The 20,330-nt window shown below is 40.3% G+C and overlaps 1 protein-coding gene across 16 annotated transcripts in view; it reads right to left on the reverse strand.

Annotated features, from left to right (window-relative positions):
* SDCCAG8 (SHH signaling and ciliogenesis regulator SDCCAG8) overlaps nt 1-20,330 on the reverse strand; it is a 242,240-nt gene that overhangs the window by 52,366 nt on the left and 169,544 nt on the right. Inside the window, exon 17 of one of the 16 annotated variants that reach the window (XM_054248377.2) lies at nt 13,731-14,194. The exons of 14 other annotated variants lie outside the window; for them this stretch is intronic. In XM_054248377.2, the coding sequence (XP_054104352.2) occupies nt 14,137-14,194 (58 nt within the window). In that variant the 3' untranslated portion in view covers nt 13,731-14,136. Of the gene's footprint in view, nt 1-13,730; nt 14,195-20,330 lie in introns of those variants that run through there. One more of the 16 variants, XM_078357213.1, reaches the window with a different exon arrangement.

Below are 20,330 nucleotides of genomic sequence, written 5' to 3' on the forward strand. Positions count from 1 at the left end.
AACTGTAAATAAAATAAAGAAATGAACAAACAGTAACCTTCTTCCTACTTATATTCAGACATGATTCTAGATTCCTGAGAAGAAGGAAGAACACAACAACAGAAAAATCCCCTTTCAGAGCCCAGCAACGATAAAAAAAAAGATGTTTATTCTCCTTGTTTGTTACAGCCAGATTAAGTAATGGACATAACCAAGTCCTCCAGGACCTGCTTCTGTCTAAATCTATGCCTTGACAAGATCCCAGGTGCCCAGATGAACCACAGCTCAAGCGTCACCTGGGGATGGCAGCTTTGTTTAGCAATGCGTGTTCCTGCAGCAGCTCCAGCCATGAGCAGCTCTCCCCTCCCAGCCCATGAGTTAGGAAGCAAGGGTTTGGCAACCACGCTTCCTTTAAATAAACTAAAGTATTTCCTTTACTACAGCGTAAGGGAAATAAAGTGAAAATAAAACCACGGTTGGGACATAAAGGGGGAAAGACGATCACAAGGCCATGCAGAGACTATTCAGCTCCTCTAAGAAATACCACAGGGAGCCATTTACACACTCAGTTTGGTGACATATCTCCAACAGCCACCCCATAGGGCAGTTAGCAGCTCTTCACACCATGTCCTCTTACCCTTCTCTATGAAGTTCTAAATGTTTACAAATATTTTTATTTATATTATCATTTTACTTATAACTTAAATTTCAAAAATGGTTAATAATTCCTAAGACTTATCAATGCTTTTAATATCCCAATGTACATTTTGACTCTCTAAAAGGTAGATAGTTTATGCAGTATGTCCCAAACCTAAGATATCATGCAATCCTTTTTTCAAAGACTATCTGTGAAGGACTGACTATCTCTAAAACACATTTGGAAAAATGCTGCCCCACCCCTTTGGATCACAGCAGTGTAGCAAAGGAGTAAAGTGCGCGTGCGTGTGTGTGTACATGCACACGTGCACTATAATCATCATCTTGATAAATACTAAGACCTAATTAAGGAAGAAAAATAGAACGAATGCTCAGACCCCTTTCCTCATCAAAAAACAAAAGGAAAAGTAGAAGGATTATATTCATCCAATTTAGAGAGAGAATAGTTGTTCATTATCTATTGATTTGCTCATTCCTCATTTAGGAATGAGACTTAATGCATTCATAATACCTTTTAAGAATGAGGTGTGGGTTCTTTTTTTTTTTTAAACAAGTCTTGGAGTCTTGTTTTGTCACCCAGGCTAGAGTGCAGTGGCATGATCTCAGCTCACTGCAACCTCTGCCTCCTGAGCTCAAGCGATTCTCCTGTTTCAGTCTCCCAAGTAGCAGGGATTACAAACATGCATCATCATGCCTGGCTAAGTTTTCTATTTTTGGTAGAGACGGGGTTTCGCCATATTGGCCAGACTGGTCTTGACCTCAGATAATCTACCCGCCTCAGCCTCCCAAAGTGCTGAGATTACAGGTGTGAGCCACCATGCCCAGCCAAGCAGAGGTCTTAATCCAAGAGTTTTCTAAACCCATCTGAAGCCATCTGCATTTTCAGCAGTACAGTCTCCTAAGAAAGCAGTCCTTCCAGAACTTTATGCAAGGAGCAGACCAGCTTCCCATCTGAGAAACCATGGCTGCAGCCCCAAGCAACCCCAAATGGGCAGCAGGTCCTCTGAGAACCTGTTACATGAGGTATATTCTCTAGGCTGAACACTTGCCACCTTTTTATTGCCAAGTAGCTATGGAGAGTTTGCTCAGTATAAGAAAGCTCCACTGGTCCAGCTTCTGGGTAGGGCGAGGCTGACGTTCTTAAGCCAGGAACAGAGAAAGCAGAAAGGGAACAGAGAAAGTTCCCTTTCTTCTGCCTCCAAGTTGGCCTCTCTCTGACACAAAGAAAAAGACTGGCCAGGCACAGTGGCTCACGCCTACAATCCCAATGGGAAGTCAAGGTGGGTGGACTGCTTGAGCCCAGGAATCCGAGATCAGCCTGGGCAACAAAGTGAGACTCTGTCTCTATAAAAAAGAAAATACAAAAATTAGCTAGTGTTGTGGTGCATGCCAGTAGCCCGGGCTACTCAGGAGGCTGAGGTGGAAGGACCAACTGAGCCCAGCATGTTGAGGCTGCACTAAGCAGTGATAAAGCCACTGCACTCTGGCCTGGGCAAGAGAGTGAGACCCTGTCTGAAAAAAAAGAAGGGGGAAAGACAGTACATGGAGAATGCAAAGCAGATTCTTCCTAAGCAGGTACTTCCTTGTACATCTTTACTTGTCTGACTCTGGTAGTTCCCTCCAAAGTACAGTAGAAGCTCTCTAAATGGAGCACCACTTACCCTGATCACCCAACAAACTAATACTTCCCCTTTCCCTCTGCCAAACACAGGAAGGGTGTGCTGTCCACGGAACACTCAGTACTGTGGCCAGTGACTGCTGTGCTCCCACCAGTTCTGTTCTCTTCCTAAAGTCAGCTGTGTTTCTTCCCAAGCCTGTGTGTTCTGCTTACATAAATGTAATTTCATGTTTGGTGAATTCAGAAGTATGACTGTTAAAAAAAAGAGTTGCCGAGTCTATGAAAACAAAATGGAATGATTTAGAAACATTCAACAAAGCTGAATTCCCCCTTACAAAAAGTGTGCCTGAAATAAATGCAAAAGACTTGTTGGGTGAGGGTCATTAAAATAGCTAATTCTGCACGAAGGCCCCTTCCCAAGTGTCTTTATGTCCTCACTTGGTTTGGAGAAATCAAAATTGGGTGCAACAAAAGATGCATTTTGGGTGTTGTTTATCCAGGGCAAACGACAAGGCATGTCAAATCAGGGATCCATACACACAAAAAGTATGTCTCAGCCCCACATATACATCTATGTCATGATTTTTTGACCTTTCAATTAATCATCCAACTTCTGGGGTCACTGGACAAGATAGCTTCTGCTAAACATCTGAAAATTATTTATATCAATTTTATATTTTCCTTTTCATCATTAGTACTAGCCCATCTCCCTATTTCTGGAAGCATATAATTTATTGAGTGGGGGCTGGGTGTGGCAGCTCACACCTATAATCCCAGCACTATGGGAGGCTGAGGCAGGCAGATCACGAGGTCAGGAGATTAAGACCATCCTGGCTAACACAGTGAAACCCTGTCTCTACAAGAATTACAAAAAATAAATTAGCCGGGTGTAGTGGCATGTGTCTGTAGTTCCAGCTACTCGGGAGGCTGAGGCAGAAGAATCATTTGAACCCGGGAGGCAGAGGTTTCAGTGAGCCAAGATTGTGCCACTGCACTCCAGCCTAAGCAACAGAGCGAGACTCTGTCTCAAAAAAAAAAAGAAAAGTTATTGAGTGGGTAGAGTAGAAAACACTAGACCTGATGTCAGAAAACAGATTCAAGTCATTACCTTGACTGTGGTCTTGGAAGTCACCTTATCTCTTTGGGTTTCAGTTTCCTTATCTATAAAATGTGGTGCTGGGGATGGGGATGGGAATGGAGAGTGGGATACATGAGAAGACATGAAGTTGGAAGAGAAATCTTTTAGGTCTCTTCTGATTCTATAAAATGTCATTCTATGTAACCTGGCTCATATAAGACAGGCAGAGTTCCTTAGAAATTAATTAGTCTTGGCTGGGTGTGGTGGCTCACGCCTGTAATCCAAGCACTTTGGAGGCCAAGGCGGGAGGATCACCTGAGGTCAGGAGTTCAAGACCAGCCTGACCAACATAGTGAAACCCTGTCTTTAAAAAAAAAAAAAAGAAAGAAAGAAAGAAAAAAAGAAACAGAAAGGCTAGAGTCCCACAGAGCAGCAAGAGGCTGCCAAGAACTGTGTCAGAACCAAGACAACCCAGGGGAGCCCCAGTTGTTGGTGTCATGGCGGATGTACTATTAAAATTAATTAATAAAAAAAGAAATTTATTAGTCTTTAGAAACACATTAGAAAAAAATTTGGAAAAAGATGTTATTAATGATGAGAATAAGTAAATCTACTTGAGAGAAGTAAACTTTTTTAGGAATTTTAATTTGAAAGAAGAAAATATAAAATTAACCATATATAAATGATTTAAATAAGATTTCAGTTACCAACACAAAATAGAAATTGATATCCTTATAATTTGAGAATAACAAAATATCTAAAAGATGCTATATTTTAAATGTCCATGCTATCTATAACAACAAACAAACTTTAGAAGACACTATTCTTATTAATTTACAGTTCCAAAGTAGATCACAAAGTTGTAGTTCTGGGAATAGCATGCAAAATAAAATGAAATAATTTCCAGTACTAACTTTAATTTCACTAACAACAATTATTGATTGGTGGAAATAAATTACACAAAGAAACAAATGCCACTTTCTTTAAAATCTGTAGTTCTGGCAAGGTGCAGTGGCTCATGACTGTAATCCTAGCATACTGGGAGGCTGAGGCGGGAGGACTGCCTGAGCTCAGGAGCACAAGACCAGCTTGGGCAACACAGTGAAACCACACTATTAAAATACAAAAAATCAGCTGGGTGTGGTGGCATGCACCTGTAGTCCCAGCTACTCGGGAGGCTGAGGCAGGAGAATTGCTTGAACCTGGGAGGTGGAGGAGCTTGCAGCGAGCTGAGATTATACCACTGCACTCTAGCCTGGGTGATAGAGCATGACTCCGCCTCAAAAAAAAAAAAAAAAAAGAAAATCTTTTAGTTCTGAAACAAAACAAATATAAAGTTAAGCCTAAGACTTAATCTAAGTCACACTTGAATTCCTTTACGAGCAATGTGGCTTGTCAAAAAAAAAGTATTTCTAGATAAAAAGAAATTTATTGGAGCACGGTACCTAACATATTGTTTTGCTGTTTCTTTCATTTTAATTATTAATCAAAATGGTGTCTGAATTACCTTCTGTGCCACAAAAATTATACAAAGTAGGCTCATATATAAACATAAGAGGTTTAAATCTAAGTACACATCATCCTTTCAAACCATTTGTCATTTGTCAGTGAGAAAAATAAAACGAGTGTAATATTCGGTTTGTATGCTGCCTTGGAGTCTACATCAAGTTTTCTTTTATGATTCAGCTATTCCAAGAGTTCCAAGAGTCTGAAAATATTTCATTAAAAATTAATGTGTTATCCACACAAATGGCAAATATTGAAAACTAGGAATATAAATAAAAAATAATAAAAATAGTAAGTCTACTAATACTGAAGAGGAAGGAAGACAGGAGGGAGGAGAGCATGTGAAAGGGAGAGAGATTTTAAACATCCGGTTTCTATTCTGGACCGTTATGGAAACAGACAGACACAGCAAGCGGAAGCCAAATTTATTCTTGGGCTCTGACAGGATTTGTTTTCGATCTTGTCATTATTTTTACTATATTCTTCCTAATAATATTTCTCCCGTGTTTTAGATTTCCTGACCGACAATACCAGTCTCATTAAGAGCTTACAAATGAGAATTGTGGAGGATCCAGGCACGCTGGCGGGGTCCAGCTGCCTTGCGAGGCTACTTGCTGGGGGTTTAAAGCTTTCCCAGGAACTCTTCAGCACTAAGGCACACAACTCTGTGTGTGCACATGACCCCATCCTATGCATCCTTCCCAAGTCCCATTGAGTGATTTTCTTAGGACCTAACACACAATCTCTGGCAGAGCAATAGCTACCTAGTCTGTCACAAAAAGGGGAAAATGAACGAATGAGGCTATTTCACTAATGCTGGTGCAAAGGCAATACATTCTCCATGCATCCTCTTTGCCCTTTTTGTAAGAATTATTCCATTAAATAGCAAGCAAGTACTTTCCTTACTCTATCTCAAACCTTTCCATTTACATGCCACTGCGAGAAAGGTCCACTGCTTATCAAACATGCAGCCACGGACACACACTAGTTCCTCCATCAAAATAAAACACAATAGCGCCCCTCTACACCAAAGATAATGAGGGAACTATTTTGAAAATATGAAAGATTTGTTTAACGCAGGCTATAAAAACATCTCTTTGCATCAAAATAAGTGTCCCTCTTTATTGCATACTGATTATTTTCTATAGAATTTAAATTGTACATACAATTATATTTGTGCCTTGTTTAATGTAAATTGATTGTCTCAATTATTGGGAAAGGATTTGAATTTTAATGGACTATTTTGCTGGCGATATGCCAAGCAAATCAGCAGAAACTCTAATAGCTCTAGCTGGAGGTACACAGCCAAACATTTAAATCAGGAGGAAGATGTGGTTCCAAGAATTGATCCTACAGTAGACTGAAAAGGTCTGTTAGCTTTTCTCCATGAAGAAGAAACCAGCTTTAACTTTCAGACTTAGAAGATTCTGTGCCTATGAGGCTGTCATTTGTTTTCTGTCTGAAAAAAAACAGGGAAGATCCACACGAGTGGAAAGAAATTTTGTGGCTATATATTTTTTTTAATGTTCTTTTTATCCCTATGGATTAAGTTATCTATGAAAATCAGGGCTTTACCCTTAAGGTAGAGCTGACGTGAAATCCCACAGCACTGCGTCACGCAAGCTCTGAGACACAAGTGAATGGGATGCTTCCGTGTCTTTGGGAAGCCACACCAGGAAGTTGGCTGTAGATGCATCACAGACACATGCCACATGCTTGACATATCTCCTTCTTATAATCCGGAGTCTATGACGTCAAACAAATCTCCTTCATTCTTACTAACATAGGCAAGAGCCGGCCTTAGCCATCTTGCTACCCAGATGGTTGCAACATTTTTATTGTTAAGTTACAACCAGTGATAGCAGAGGCATAGATACACACCTGCCCCAAATTGCCAGCCTTCTACTAAAATCCTTTTCACAATTCCTCAATGATTAAGAAACACTGTTGATGGGGAGGTAAATATCACCTCTTGGTGTGACATAATGAACTATTCATTTACACAGCAAAATTTATACCTCATTATTAACCATCAAGAATTCATTTTGAATGCTATCAATTTGAGGTACTTTGTAAAAATAAAAAGCTTTATTATAATAATTTCCATCTTTAAAGACCCTCTTTTTGCCATGGAAAACTGGCAGTAGTAATGTAGACACACACATAGGTGTTACAACAGCACAGAGTATAAACTGAGCGTTGGGCCAGTGAATCAAGATTTCTTCTGTTATTCATCAAATTTTTCTGAATGAATTTCTATGATGCTAAAGAATCAGGCTCAATATAAGGCATTTCTTTCTATAACAACATTCAGAAGTCTAGAAATGGTCGTAAATTATGATTAGTGACAGTTGTGATTCTTCCTATATGCTCGTCTGACTCATATAAAACAATCTCAATGTTAAGATGTTCAAAGTCTGTATAATAATCTGTACCTATATTTACAAAAATATATTTTAACAAACCTAGAGTGTTCTGACAACTAGATTTTTTATTAAAATTCTTTGTTCCCTAATTAGTACATGTCAGATTTTAGATAATAAAGTCTATCCATATGAATTTGAATAAAATGCTACTCCTAGGCCCACCATTTATCATTTCACTGTAGAAGAGCATCAATTCTGACCATGGATTTCCTTCTAGAAATGAAGTGGGTAATTTAGAAATGAAGACACAAAGCAACAGGACCGTGAAAGGAGAGCAGGAAAGCATCAGACAAAGAAAAAGATAAAGAAACAGCAGAGAAGCAGCATGGGCTGGTTAGAAAAAAATTAGGCATGAACAGCACATTTGGCATCTTAACACCATCCATCCCCTGTACCCACATTTGTAGAGGACTGTGTGAGCTTCACTAAGCAGCGAGTCAGCAGTACATCAGCTAGATGGATGGCTATTTTCTTTTAATGACACATTTGCCTAGCATATAAATATTAACATTTATGTTTTGTGGAAAAGAGTGACTCAAAAGCCACTTTAATGCTGTTTTTCTATATTCATACAAAATGCCTTTAAAATACCTGCTCCTTAAACTGCTATATATTTTCCACAGATAAGAAGGAGAAAATGGTTCTGCCCATGTCATATACAAAATAAATTATTTTATGGATAATGGCTGTTTTTAAACCACTTAATTTCTAGACAAGGAAAGCCCAGAAAATATCAATAAATATCATCAAGATATTATACAAAACCAAACATTCGCTTCAGTCTGCTCAAGTCCCATCACCAGCAGACTGCATGCTACACATGGACAAAACAATGCACAAAACTGCTTTTCCCCTCAAATATACACATTCAACTCAACAAAGGAAAACACTTTTCAGAAGCACTAAAGGCGGTGCTTGCCTTATGTAATCACTCAGAAGTTATTTTGTTCAAAATTACCAAAGAAATGTCAAAAAGCCATAGTATCCCACAAAGCAGTTAATTCATTCTGTTTGATTGAGTCTAGATTTCAATCCTTTGTATGGCATCAAAGAGCACAATTAGAACACTGCTGCCTACAGGGCTCTGCACAGTGTCAACCCCACGTCAACGCCTTCTAGCCATTTCCCAGAATTCCTGGAATTCTTTCTGAAACGGACCCACAGGCTCTCTCAAAGGCACACTGAACTGCCCTTCCCAAGTCAGGTAACAAGGGTCTGCCTTGGAACAAAACCTCTCAAAAGCAGCTTGAAATCGAGTGTTTCCCAAGACAAAAAAGTGGGGTCCTGTCTAGCAGCAGAGCTTATTTAGTTTTAAAGGAAGACTTGCTATTTAAGGCTTCTCTTTTCTTTTAGGTTAAATTTAATAATGGCATATTATTAATTTCAATTGCAGAATAAAACTGAAGAACTTATTATTTTATTTAAAAAAATACACTGTTTTGTGCGTGCCAGGCAAGCAAGCTCTAAGCTCATTTAAGTCTCATAACCCTATGAGGTGGGAAACTTTTCTGTTCTCTCTCCTATAGATGAAGCTGCTGACTCATTGAGGGGTGAAGTAACTTGTGCAAGGTCAACAGCAGGTTCAGTGGCAGGACTGGCATTAGAACCCAGGCAGAAAGCTCCAGAAACTGCATATTCTTAACCAGTATGCACCATATGCTCCATTAGCAGTCAAAAAGTGTTTTTAAAAGCTCATTTAGTCTTGCTATAACCTAGGAAGCTTCCTAAGGCACATTAGTCTGAAAGGCCCCTAGCAGAGAATTTGACTCTTAGATGTAACAGACACTGTTACTAGCAAGTTGAAATGGGAAAATCTGCCAGAGAGCTTTGTGGACTGGGAGTCTGGGGACCTGGAGTTCAAGCCCTGCTGAGATGCTGGCTTGCTGGGGAAACTCAGTCAGGCACTGCAGCTCAGTAGTTAAAAGCATAAGGACTTCAACACCAGAAAACCCTGCATTCCTAGACTCACAATGCCACGTATTAGCTAAGTGGCCTTAGGTAAGTTACATAACTTCTTGGAGCCTCAATTTCCCCCTCTTAAAACAGAAGACAATAAAACTGTCTCAACAGAATAGCGCCAATGATTGTGTGTGTGTGTGTGTGTGTGTGTGTGTGAGAGAGAGAGAGAGAGACAGAGAGAGAGAGAGAGGGACTCTCGCTCTGTAACACAGGCTGGAGTGCAGTGGCACAATCTCAACTCACTGCAACCTCCACCTCCCGAGTACAAGGGAGTCTTTAGGCTCAGCCTCCTGAGTAGCTGGGATTACAGGCACCTGCCACCACGCCCAGCTAACTTTTTTTATTTTTAGTAGAGACAGCGTTTCACCATGTTGGCCAGGCCGCTCTTGAACTCCTGACCTCAGGTGATTTACCTGTCTTGGCCTCCCAAAGTACTGGGATTACAGGCATGATCCACTGCACCTGGCCAGATAACTAAACTTAAAATGGTAAACTGGGTTCAATGGCATGAACCTGAGGTCCCAGCTACCTGGGAGGCTGAGGTGGGAGGATTGCTTAATCCCGGGAGGTGGAGGCTGCAGTAAGTCATGATTGTGCCACTACACTCCAGTCTGGGTGACAGAATGAGACCCTGTCTCAAAAAATAGAAAATAAAATAAAAATAAAGTAGTCAGCAGTATTGTAACACATGATCACACATTGTTTTCCATTCTTCCATGCCTTACCTTCCATTCCCTCACTCTCACTGCCCACGGATTGCAGCCAAAACATTCGTATTCAATCCTTGTGCAGGTTCTAAGACAGTAGAAATGAGGAAATTGGCAAAATCTTCATTGTAGTCACTCACTTGGTTAGTTAACATATCTTAAAACAGATATGGAAAGATACAAACCAGAGAAATGTCAAAGGAATGGAAGTGGTTGGATAATACTAGCAAAATCACGGCGAAAAAGTCAATAAACTCAGAGATTAGAAACTACACCAAGTTAAAGATGGGCCACGATAAGCAGGAAGTTATCAGGAGCCAGTCTGGCTCACCGAGTATGAGGAAAGCCTCATGGTACTGAAAAGGCAAACATCTCAGAATGTTCAGAATAAATCTTAAATATTTTCACAGGGTTCAAGAGAAAGACTCTTCCAGGTCTAACTTCTGAGGGTTCCACCTCCTACTAGGAGGTCGGAAGACAGACAGACAGACACACACACACACACATACACACACACACACACACTCCCACTCTAACAATGAACAAAAGCCAGATAATCTTCAAAGTCATATATTTTTCTTGAGCCAGTCAGGGAGCTGAGGTTGCAAGATAACCAGCTAATGTAAATTCTAAAAGGTGACATGTCTCTCTGAAGACAGACAGAACACTTGAACCGTTCTATCTCTGGCATAGCATGGAAAGGGGAAACGGCTACTGTAAAAGCAGATAAAAGGAAAGCAGCCAACATTGTAATGGGTTCTTAGAGTGTGGGCTAGTGTGCCAGCCTGGAATCCCTGGGAGCCCCAAACACAGGAGGACGAGAGAAACCTGCACTCATTCTTGAGGACTGTGCCACAGGCTTCCTTCCACTGGATGCTCACAGGAAAGATTGGAGTCAGGGCAAAAAACCCGCGAGCAGCTTCCCCACTCCAAGGTGGGGCATAAGCACACCCACTGCCCACTGACTAGACTCAATTTTTTCTATGAAGCAAAAGCCTCAAGCTCTGGGAGGAGGGGCAAGAAACCGTCTCAGGAAGGTGGCCATACATATGGCAATAACTTTTTAGCTACAACACCAAAGGTATGACCCATGAAAAAATGTTGATAAACTGGATTATATTAAAATTTAAAACTTCTGTTCTGCAAAAGACAGTATCAAGAGAATGAGAAGACAAGCCACATAATGGGAGCAAACATTTGCAAAGGACACAACTGATAAAAGGACTATTATTTAAGTTATTAAAAGAACTCTTAAAACTCAACAGTAAGGAAATAAAACATGATTGAAAAACAGTCAAAAACCTTAACAGACACTTCACCAAAAAAGATATACAATGGTAAATCCACATAAAAAAATGCATCCACAGATGTCATCAGAGAAATGCAAATGAAACAACAATAAGATATGATTACACACCTATTAGAATAGCCAGCATCCAGAACACTGACAACACCAAATGCTGGTGGGGATGGGGAGCAACAGGAACTCTCACTCATTGCTGGTGGGAATGCAAAATGAAACAGCTACTCTGGAAAACAGTTTGGTGCTTTTTTTTAATGAAACTAAACATATTCTTAACATACGAATCAGCAATCATACTCTTTGGTACTTTCGCCAAAAAGCTGAAGACATCCACACCAAAACTTGCACATAGATGTTTAGAAGCAACTTTAGTCAAAATTACTAAAACTTGGAAGTGACCAAGATGTCTGTCAGTGGTTAATAAATAAACTGTGGTACATCCAGACAATGAAATATTATTCAATACTAAAAAGAAATGAGCTATCAAACCATGAAAATACATGACAGAAACTTAAATGCATATTACAAAGTGAAAGAACCCAATCTGAAAAAGCTACATACTGTGTGATTCCTACTATACAGAATTCTGAAAAAGGCAAAACTATGGACACACTAAAAAGATCAGTGGTTGCCAGGGTGTGGGGTCAGGGAGGGATGAATAGGCAGAGTACAGAGAATCTGCAGGGCAGTGAACATGATCATATCATGATATCATACAGAGCATGTTTAATGGTAGATATATCTCATCATATGTCTGTCCAAAACCATAGAATGTACAAAACCAAAGGTGAACCCTAACATAGACTATGGCCTTTGGGTGATTATGACGTCCTAGCGAAGGCTTACTGATTGTAACGATTACACCACCCTGGCGGGGGATACTGACAATGTGGGAGGCTATGCATGTAGCAGGTATATAGGCATCAATCTTGCTGCAAACCTAAAACTTATGTTAAAAAATTTCTTTAGAGTGTTCCTTATTCCTAACTATGCTGAAAATATTATTTTTAAAAAGCAACTAGTTAAATGTATCCCTCTTGAAATTTTATTTGGTGCTCACTCACACTGAAAATTTTTACCACCAAATAGAGGACACACAACCACACACATTCACACGTTCACAAACACTTAGAACATCATAGGCATATCCCAACTTGTGATCCAAAATGTCGTTCCATAAATCAGTTGTTGAAAATTCAAAAGGCATTTTGCCTTAGAAGTAACATTATGTAAACATGGTATTTTGGTTCACAGACTAACTCACAAGAGTCAATTTAACCTATAATATAAATAAACAACCATTCAGAATCTAAGCCTCTGAAGTTCCTGCTGAATCCTAGAATCCAGAACAGAGCTCAGCATGTATTAAGGGCCTAATAAATATGTTGAATGAGGATAAGAATGAATAGTAATGTGAAGCATTTGTTGAGCACTAACGCTGTGCCAGGAACTATCCTAAAGACCTTTTTATGGAATATTTTAGGCAATTTCCACAACCTTACAAGGTAGCATTTTGGAGATAAAGAAAGTGAGGAAGATGAAGTTTAAGATTAAGGAAGTAGCTCATGACCACGCAGCTACAAAGAAGCAAACTGAGGAAAGCCCAGAGAACTTGGTTTTAGGACACATGCTGTTAAGTACGATGCATACAATCTCTTTACTTTTGGCTTTAGGTCTTAAAAACAAAGGACTAGATCCCGAAGGTAGGTAGCCCAAAGAGTTTAAGTTCCATACGGACAAGGCTGTCTGTGTCCTGTGATGGGTCCCAAGCGTGTCAGCAGTGTATAATAAGCACTCAATAAATGTTTGATGGCTAATCTAAGGGTATCTTTTCCTCTTCCTGCGTACTGGGCCTATCCTAAGCAAAAGTGTGACTTACAATTTCTCTGACGTTGTCCTAACTTTGTGTACCTCCTTTTCCCATTGAATGTTCTCCCCAGGGATCAGTTATAGCAGCTGCCTTGTCCCAGCAAAGGTAACCACACAGGCTGCTTTAAATAACTCATTATCCATTCCCAGATCAAAATTCTAACTCCCACAGGGTGGCAAGGATCCCAACTTATTGGGAGGGCAGCAGTCTGATCTGGCTTTCCCTCTAAAGTATAAACAAACGTGGCTTCCAGTGCTTTCAGGGAGTTGTCAATGCACACAACTGGCTTACAAGGGATTGCCTGTGAACCCCAACTGGCTTATAATTTTTGAATAATTTGAAAAAGGATAAACTTTTCTAAGTGATTTCGGCATTCGCAGCTTCCTGCATTCTTCTATGTGATACTCTCAGATTGTCTGTTGTTAGACCCCTGAGGTGAGAGAGCCTGCCTAATCCAAACATGTCTGTGGTCCAGTGAAACAAACTCTAGGGAGAACAGAGGAACATTTTGAAACAAACAAGATGTAGTAAGATTCTTGTCTAGCAACATATAAATCACTTACCATTTCTTCATAAGAATATAATTTTATATTATGAAATAATTATATATAAATCTAATTTTGTTAATCTGTTCTTAATAGTATGTTATCAGTTATTTAAAAACAAAGATTTGCAAGCAGCACTTCATCAAAGGAGTGCCTCTCTACAGAAAATTGGCAAGGTGGTGGTAGGAGGTGGGGATCACATCCCTGCTTTAGCAAAACAGAGAATGGATGATTCCTTTCCGAATTACAAGTCATATGGGACTTGAAATGCAGTTATTGGGAAACTATTATACCGCTGATGGAAGTATGCAATACTGCACCGTAGGGGGTTAACAAAACAATCCTAACAAGCTAAATTACGATGATGAAGCTAAATTAACAGCAATTTATAATTAAAAGCAAGAGAGCAGCATTTGAAAATGAAGATGAGTTGTGCATAGTGGCTCACACCTGCAATCCCAGCACTTCGGGAGGCTGAGGCGGGCAGATCACCTGAGGTTGGGAGTTGGAGACCAGTCTGACCAACATGGAGAAACTCTGTCTCTACTAAAAAAAAAAAAATACAAAATTAGCCAGTCATGGTAGCACATGCCTATAATCCCAGCTACTTGGGAGGCTGAGGCAGGAGAATCACTTGAACCCAGGAGGCGGAGGTTGTGAAGAGCCGAGATCACACCATCGCACTCCAGCCTGGGCAACAGGAGCGAAACTCCACTTCAAAAAAAAAAAAAGGAAATGAAGATGACCTTGGAACAACGCTGATAACCTAGTAATAATTAAAATCCTTTCCCCAAATTATCAGAAGTCAAACTAGCAGCACTTATGTTATATTGCGCAAGCTCTGCCGGGTGTGGTGGCGGCCAGTAGAATATTGCATTAGCATTCTCATTAAGTTGTTTTGGCTTACAAAAACCAAATTTCAGTACTTTTAGATTTTTTACTTAACACATTTAAAACTGTCCATAAGAACCGACAAAAACAGCTATACCTCGGGGTGAGTCTTCGGCTCATCACTACCCAGGGAGCTTGGGTCTACACCTTGATCACATTCCTAAGCAAAGGATGAACAACTCAGACATTTCCCCAGGGACAGCGAAAGTTTTTGACCACACATCCCAAATCTCATATCAATAAAACAGAGAGAACAGGAGATTTTAAAAAATAAACACTTTAAGGGCAGCCAACTCCTGTCTAGCCTGCCAAGGGAGGCTGGTTCCCCAGGAGAGGCTTTCTCCTTGCATCTAGGTGTCTGGAAGCATGGACGCAGCCAAGAGTGACTTCCCAGGAGGCAGCAGGTGCTGTCACGGCTCCTCTGCACTGCAAGCTTGCAATACTTAGCTCAGCCCAAACAGAGAGGAGGCATGCAACCACGGGAGTGAGGCTGAGTGTATCTTTTACATCTTCGTGTTTCCTGGCCTAGCACAATGACTGGTACAAAACAGATGTTCAATAAACACAGAACAAACAAAGGCTGGCCTCAGGTCACCTTTCCAGCACCCTATCCATAAACCTGCATTTATCAGCTCCTATCAGCTTTTCTGCTACAGCTGCTGCAATGGCAACGGAGGAGGCAACCCTTTCCCCAGTTCACCACCATTTTCTGCTCAGCGCTCGGTGCCCCAACCCGCCTCTCTTCTCAGGAACCTTCCACGCTGCACTTTGCCTCAGCATCTCCAGAGTTCTTTTGACTCCTTAAACCCCCTTCATAGAAATACATGGAATTTATTAAAATATTTCATTATTATAGATAATAAAAAGGAACTTTTTAAGTAAAAATAATTCATTTAAAATAAGCTAAGTTTGAATTTTTGTAACATAAAATTTTAATTTTCCTGTGCAATAAATAATGCCACTATTTCATTTACATAAATTAAATCCACAGTGAATTAATTATAAAAGAAAAAGGTACTATTGGGTAATAACATGTCTTCTCACCAAAAGATACTCTAAAACATAGATTTAAATTTAAACCCGTTAAAAAAATCAATAACAAATAAAAACAATTTCATCATTTGTTTTGAAATGTTTGTTTTTTGAATGTAAAATTCAACTGCTACTCTCATAGCTTTCTCTTTTTTTTTCAATTTTCCCATTTTTTTTTTTAACTTTTGAATTCAGGGGTATGTGTGCAGGTATGTTACACAGGTTAACTTGTGTCACAGGAGATTGTGAACAGATTATACCTGTCACCCTAGTATGAAGCCGAATGCCCATGAGTTATTTGTCCTGATCCCCTCCCTTCTTCCACCTTTTCCCCTCTGGTAGGACCCAGGGTCTTCTGCTGCCCTCTAAGTGTGCCTGTGTTCTCACCGTTTAGCTCCCACTTATAATGAGAACATATACGGCATCTGGTTTTCTGTTCCTGCACCAGTTTGAAGGATAATGGCCTCCAGCTCCATTCATGCTCCTGCAAAGGACTCTTTTTGCTTTTAAATTATGAGATAAAGATTAGATTTCAGGCTTCTATTTTCAAGCACTTTTCGGAAAATAGTAGATAGTGTTAATTCCCCAAATTAAAATGTCAAATTAGATACAAATCAATATTGTATTTTGTATTTTTAACACTGGCTTTTGAAGAATCAAATTTATATTACAATCATAGCACTTATGGATTTGGTAAAGATCATCCTAAATCTAGTTTATAGAAGAACTATCTATTTTAAACTCATTACCAGATTGTTACACTTTGATCAGAAGCTTCATGTCTTTAGACAACGGTTTTTATGGATATAACTTAAATAATATATTACTGTCCAAAAGGGGAAGAACTCCTGTAACGCTGTGTAACTGACGAAACACCCAGGGTTACTGGGAGCTGGTGGCAGTGGGCGCCCAGGTGAGAGGACACAGGTGCTCAGCAGGGCTCCACTGGCTCTGTATACACTGGGGGTTTTCACATGGTTCTATTTTCTAGGGAGAAACATGTGAATTGATACCTACTTTAAAATAAAAACAGAAAAAAAAATTGGCACCACCATTTTTAACATGAATTCCCTGGACTGCCTTTGTGGACACCAGGGGTTCCAAACCACCAGCTGAAAATTTAACTTTCTTCATTTTGACAACTTTAATGATCTTTACAATCAAAATTTAGTGCACTCACATCTACTCCAACTTAAAACAAAATATTCCCTGCTCCAAAATGCCCCTCCCGATACATGCCCACCACCAGTGTGCCTCTTAAATCTCACCGCCCTTGTGGCCAAATTTCCTGAAGAAGTGGTTTACATTCGCTAACTTTTCAATTCACTCTCATCTTGTTTCTGCCCCACTCTTCAATGAAACTTGTTTTTTAAGGTAACCAGTGATGACCACGCCATTTTCAGTCTTATGCAACTGCTCAGCAGCATCTGGAGGGGCACTTCCTCTTTCCTGAGGACTGCCATCCTTGGCCTGCATCATAACATGCTCTTCCATTTCTACTTATTTCTCAGGTTGCTTCACTTCAGTTCCTTTTCCCAACCTCTATGTTTCCTTTAAAAACGTTAGTGTTCTTTAGGATTCGGTAGGACCTCCTTTCTTTTTACTCTTATTTTTTTGCTCTGGGTGACTTCATTTACTCCCAAGGTTTCAAATATCCTCTATAGGCCAAAGGAGATTTCTATCTCCAGTCCAGACCTGTCTCCTGAGCTAAGCCCCTTACGTACACATGCTTATTCAACCTATCCATTCAAACAATGCATCTGAACATTAAATTCATGGCCAAAACTGAGTACTTGCTCTCATCCCAAACCCAGGTTGTCTCAACCACAAACCTGCTTCTTCAGAGTGTTACCTAGTTCTCAACAAGTAGCAGCACTAGGCACCCACTCACTGCTCATGCCAGAAATATGGGTGCCATCCTTCTCCACCCAGCACTGCCAATCAATTAAGTCCTGTTGGTTCCACTTCCTATACATCTCACCAATGTTTATTTCTGTCACCATTATTGCCACTGCAGTCCAAGTATCATCATTGCTTGGCTGACTCCTCCAAGAGTTTCCTAATTGGTCTTTTTTCTTTTTTTGAGATTAAGTCTTGCTCTGTCACCCAGGCTGGAGTGCTGTGGTGCAATCTTGGCTCACTGCAACCTCTGCCTCCCAGGTTCAAGTGATTCTCTTGCCTCAGCCTCCCGAGTAGCTGGGACTAGAGGTGCCTGCCACCAGGCCCAGCTAATTTTTGTATTTTTAGTAGAGAAAGGCTTTCCCTATCTTGGCCAGGATGGCCTCAACCTCTTAACCTCATGATCCACCCAAAGTGCTGAGATTACAGGCGTGAGCCACATGCCCAGCCCCTAACTGGTCCTGAGTAAACACAATGGCTCTGCTCCAATCTGTTATCTGCTCTGGAGTTAGAATGCTATTTTTAAAATGTAACTCTGATCACATGTCCTCTGTTTTCTATAAAATCTTTTGATTTCTTCCCATTAGTAACAAGATAAAATAAAAGATCCGTGATACGAGGTCGAGAGATCGAGACCATCCTGGTCGACATGATGAAACCTCGTCTCTATTAAAAATACAAAAGAAAAAATTAGCTGGACACAGTGGCGCGTGCCTGTAATCCCAGCTACTCAGGAGGCTGAGGCAGGAGAATTGCCTGAACCCAGGAGGCGGAGGTTGCAGTGAGCCGAGATCGCGCCATTGCACTCCAGCCTGGGTAACAAGAGCGAAACTCCGTCTCAAAAAAAAAAAAGATCCGCGATAAAAAAGCATAAAGACCCTGCTTTTAGGTCTGTCCCTTGCCGACCTCTCCAACCTCACTGTATACCATACTTTCTTTTGTTCTTTGTGTTAAATATACAGTTATTGCTCTTCCTCAAGAGCACCATGCTTTCCTATCTCAGGACCTTCCATTTTACAGATTTTCCTTCTCTAGAACAGGAGGCAGCAAAACTTTTAGGAGGGGGCCAGATAGTTCTCCAATTCCCACTCTAAAAGGCGAATAATCTAACGCAATTGCTTACGGATTCAAGTGTCGTGTTCTCACTGAAACTTTTCTTAATCAGTGTTAAGTCCCCTCCTGGGACAGTGGCTCATACCTGTATGTAATCCCAGAGTTTTGGAAGGCCAAGGCGGGAGGATGGCTTGAGGCCCGGAGTTCAGGACCATCCTGGACAATATAACAAGATGTAGTATCTACAAAAATTTTTAAAAACAGGCTGGGCATGGTGGCTCATGCCTATAATCCCAGAGGCCCTGAGGATCACCTGCGGGTGGATCACCTGAGGTCAGGAGTTGGAGACCAGCCTGGCCAACATGGTGAAATACCATCTCTCCTAAAAAAAATACAAAAATTAGCTGGGTATGGTGGCAGGCACCTGTAATCCCAGCTCCTTGGGAGGCTGAGGCAGGAGATTCACTTGAACCCAGGAGGTGGAGGTTGCAGTGAGCTGATATCGTGCTACTGCACTCCAGTCTGAGTGACACAGTGAGACTTCATCGCAAAAAAAAAAAAAAAATAGCAGGGCATGGTGGTATGTACCTGTAGCCCTACTACTCAGGAGGCTGAGGAGGGAAGATCATTGAGCTCTGAAGTCCAAGGTTACACTCCACAGCTTGGGCAACAGAGTGGGACCCTTTCTTAAAAATAATGGAAAAAAAAGATAAGTCCCCTTATTAAATGTACTTGTACCACAGCATATATTTCTGCTTCACAGAACAGGCCATTATTGTACAGTCGGCCCTTAAGCAACATGAGGGTTAGGAGTGTCAAAAAGCTATGTAGAACTTTGACTCCTCTCAAACTCAACTTCCAACAGCCTACTGTTGACCAGAAGCCTTATCGATAATATAAATGGTTGATTAACACATATTTTGTATGTCATACTATACACTATATTCTCACAATAAAGTAAGCTAGAGAAAATATAAAGAAAATCATAAGAGAAAATACCTTAACAGCACTGTATGGTTACATATTGATGTCGTAAGTTTACACTGTCTGTTTACAAGATGAATTGTCTGAAGTGACAGGCGACTGCAGCTGCAAACTTCAACCTAAGCTACGTATCAAGCAATGCAACTTTTGCTTGTAATGTCATGACTTTTCTCTGCTTCTTGAAAGTACTTCCAACATCACTCGTGGTACTTCCTGTGGGTCCCACAGTGTTATTCAAGGGTTATGGTATTGCATTAAACATGGTGAAAAATACATAAGAACTGCAATAGATCACTTTTTATGGCAATAAGCAATTTACTGGAGAGAGCAACTGTTCACATAGAGATGATTTGGTATACACAGCATTTTAAGTGAATACTTGCAGTACTTGGGCTCTTCGCAATAGCAACAGGAGGTGGTTACAAAATTATCACAGTAGTACAGTGTGTACTACAGTTAATTTCATGCAGTTTTGATTTAATACTGCATCTTTACACTTCTCTCAACTGCAAATGGTACCATGTATGATCTGTGTGTAAGTTTTGATAAATTTTAACTTTTTATAGTAGATTTGCATATATTTTATGGTAGTAAATGATAAAGACCAGTATCTACAGATATTTTATGTATTCATGACATACCTAACTTTAAAACTTTTTTTCATTATTTCTAGGCTACATGGTCTGCAGGTTTTTTTCAAATCATTGCACATTTCCAAAACACTGTCCAATAAATTTGTTGAAAAGAATCTGTGTAGAAGTGGCCCCAGACAGTTCAAATCTGTGTTGCCTAAGGGTCAACTATAATTAATTAGACCGTTGTG

The sequence above is a fragment of the Callithrix jacchus genome, chromosome 19, assembly GCF_049354715.1.
Source record: "Callithrix jacchus isolate 240 chromosome 19, calJac240_pri, whole genome shotgun sequence".
NCBI lineage: Eukaryota > Metazoa > Chordata > Mammalia > Primates > Cebidae > Callithrix > Callithrix jacchus.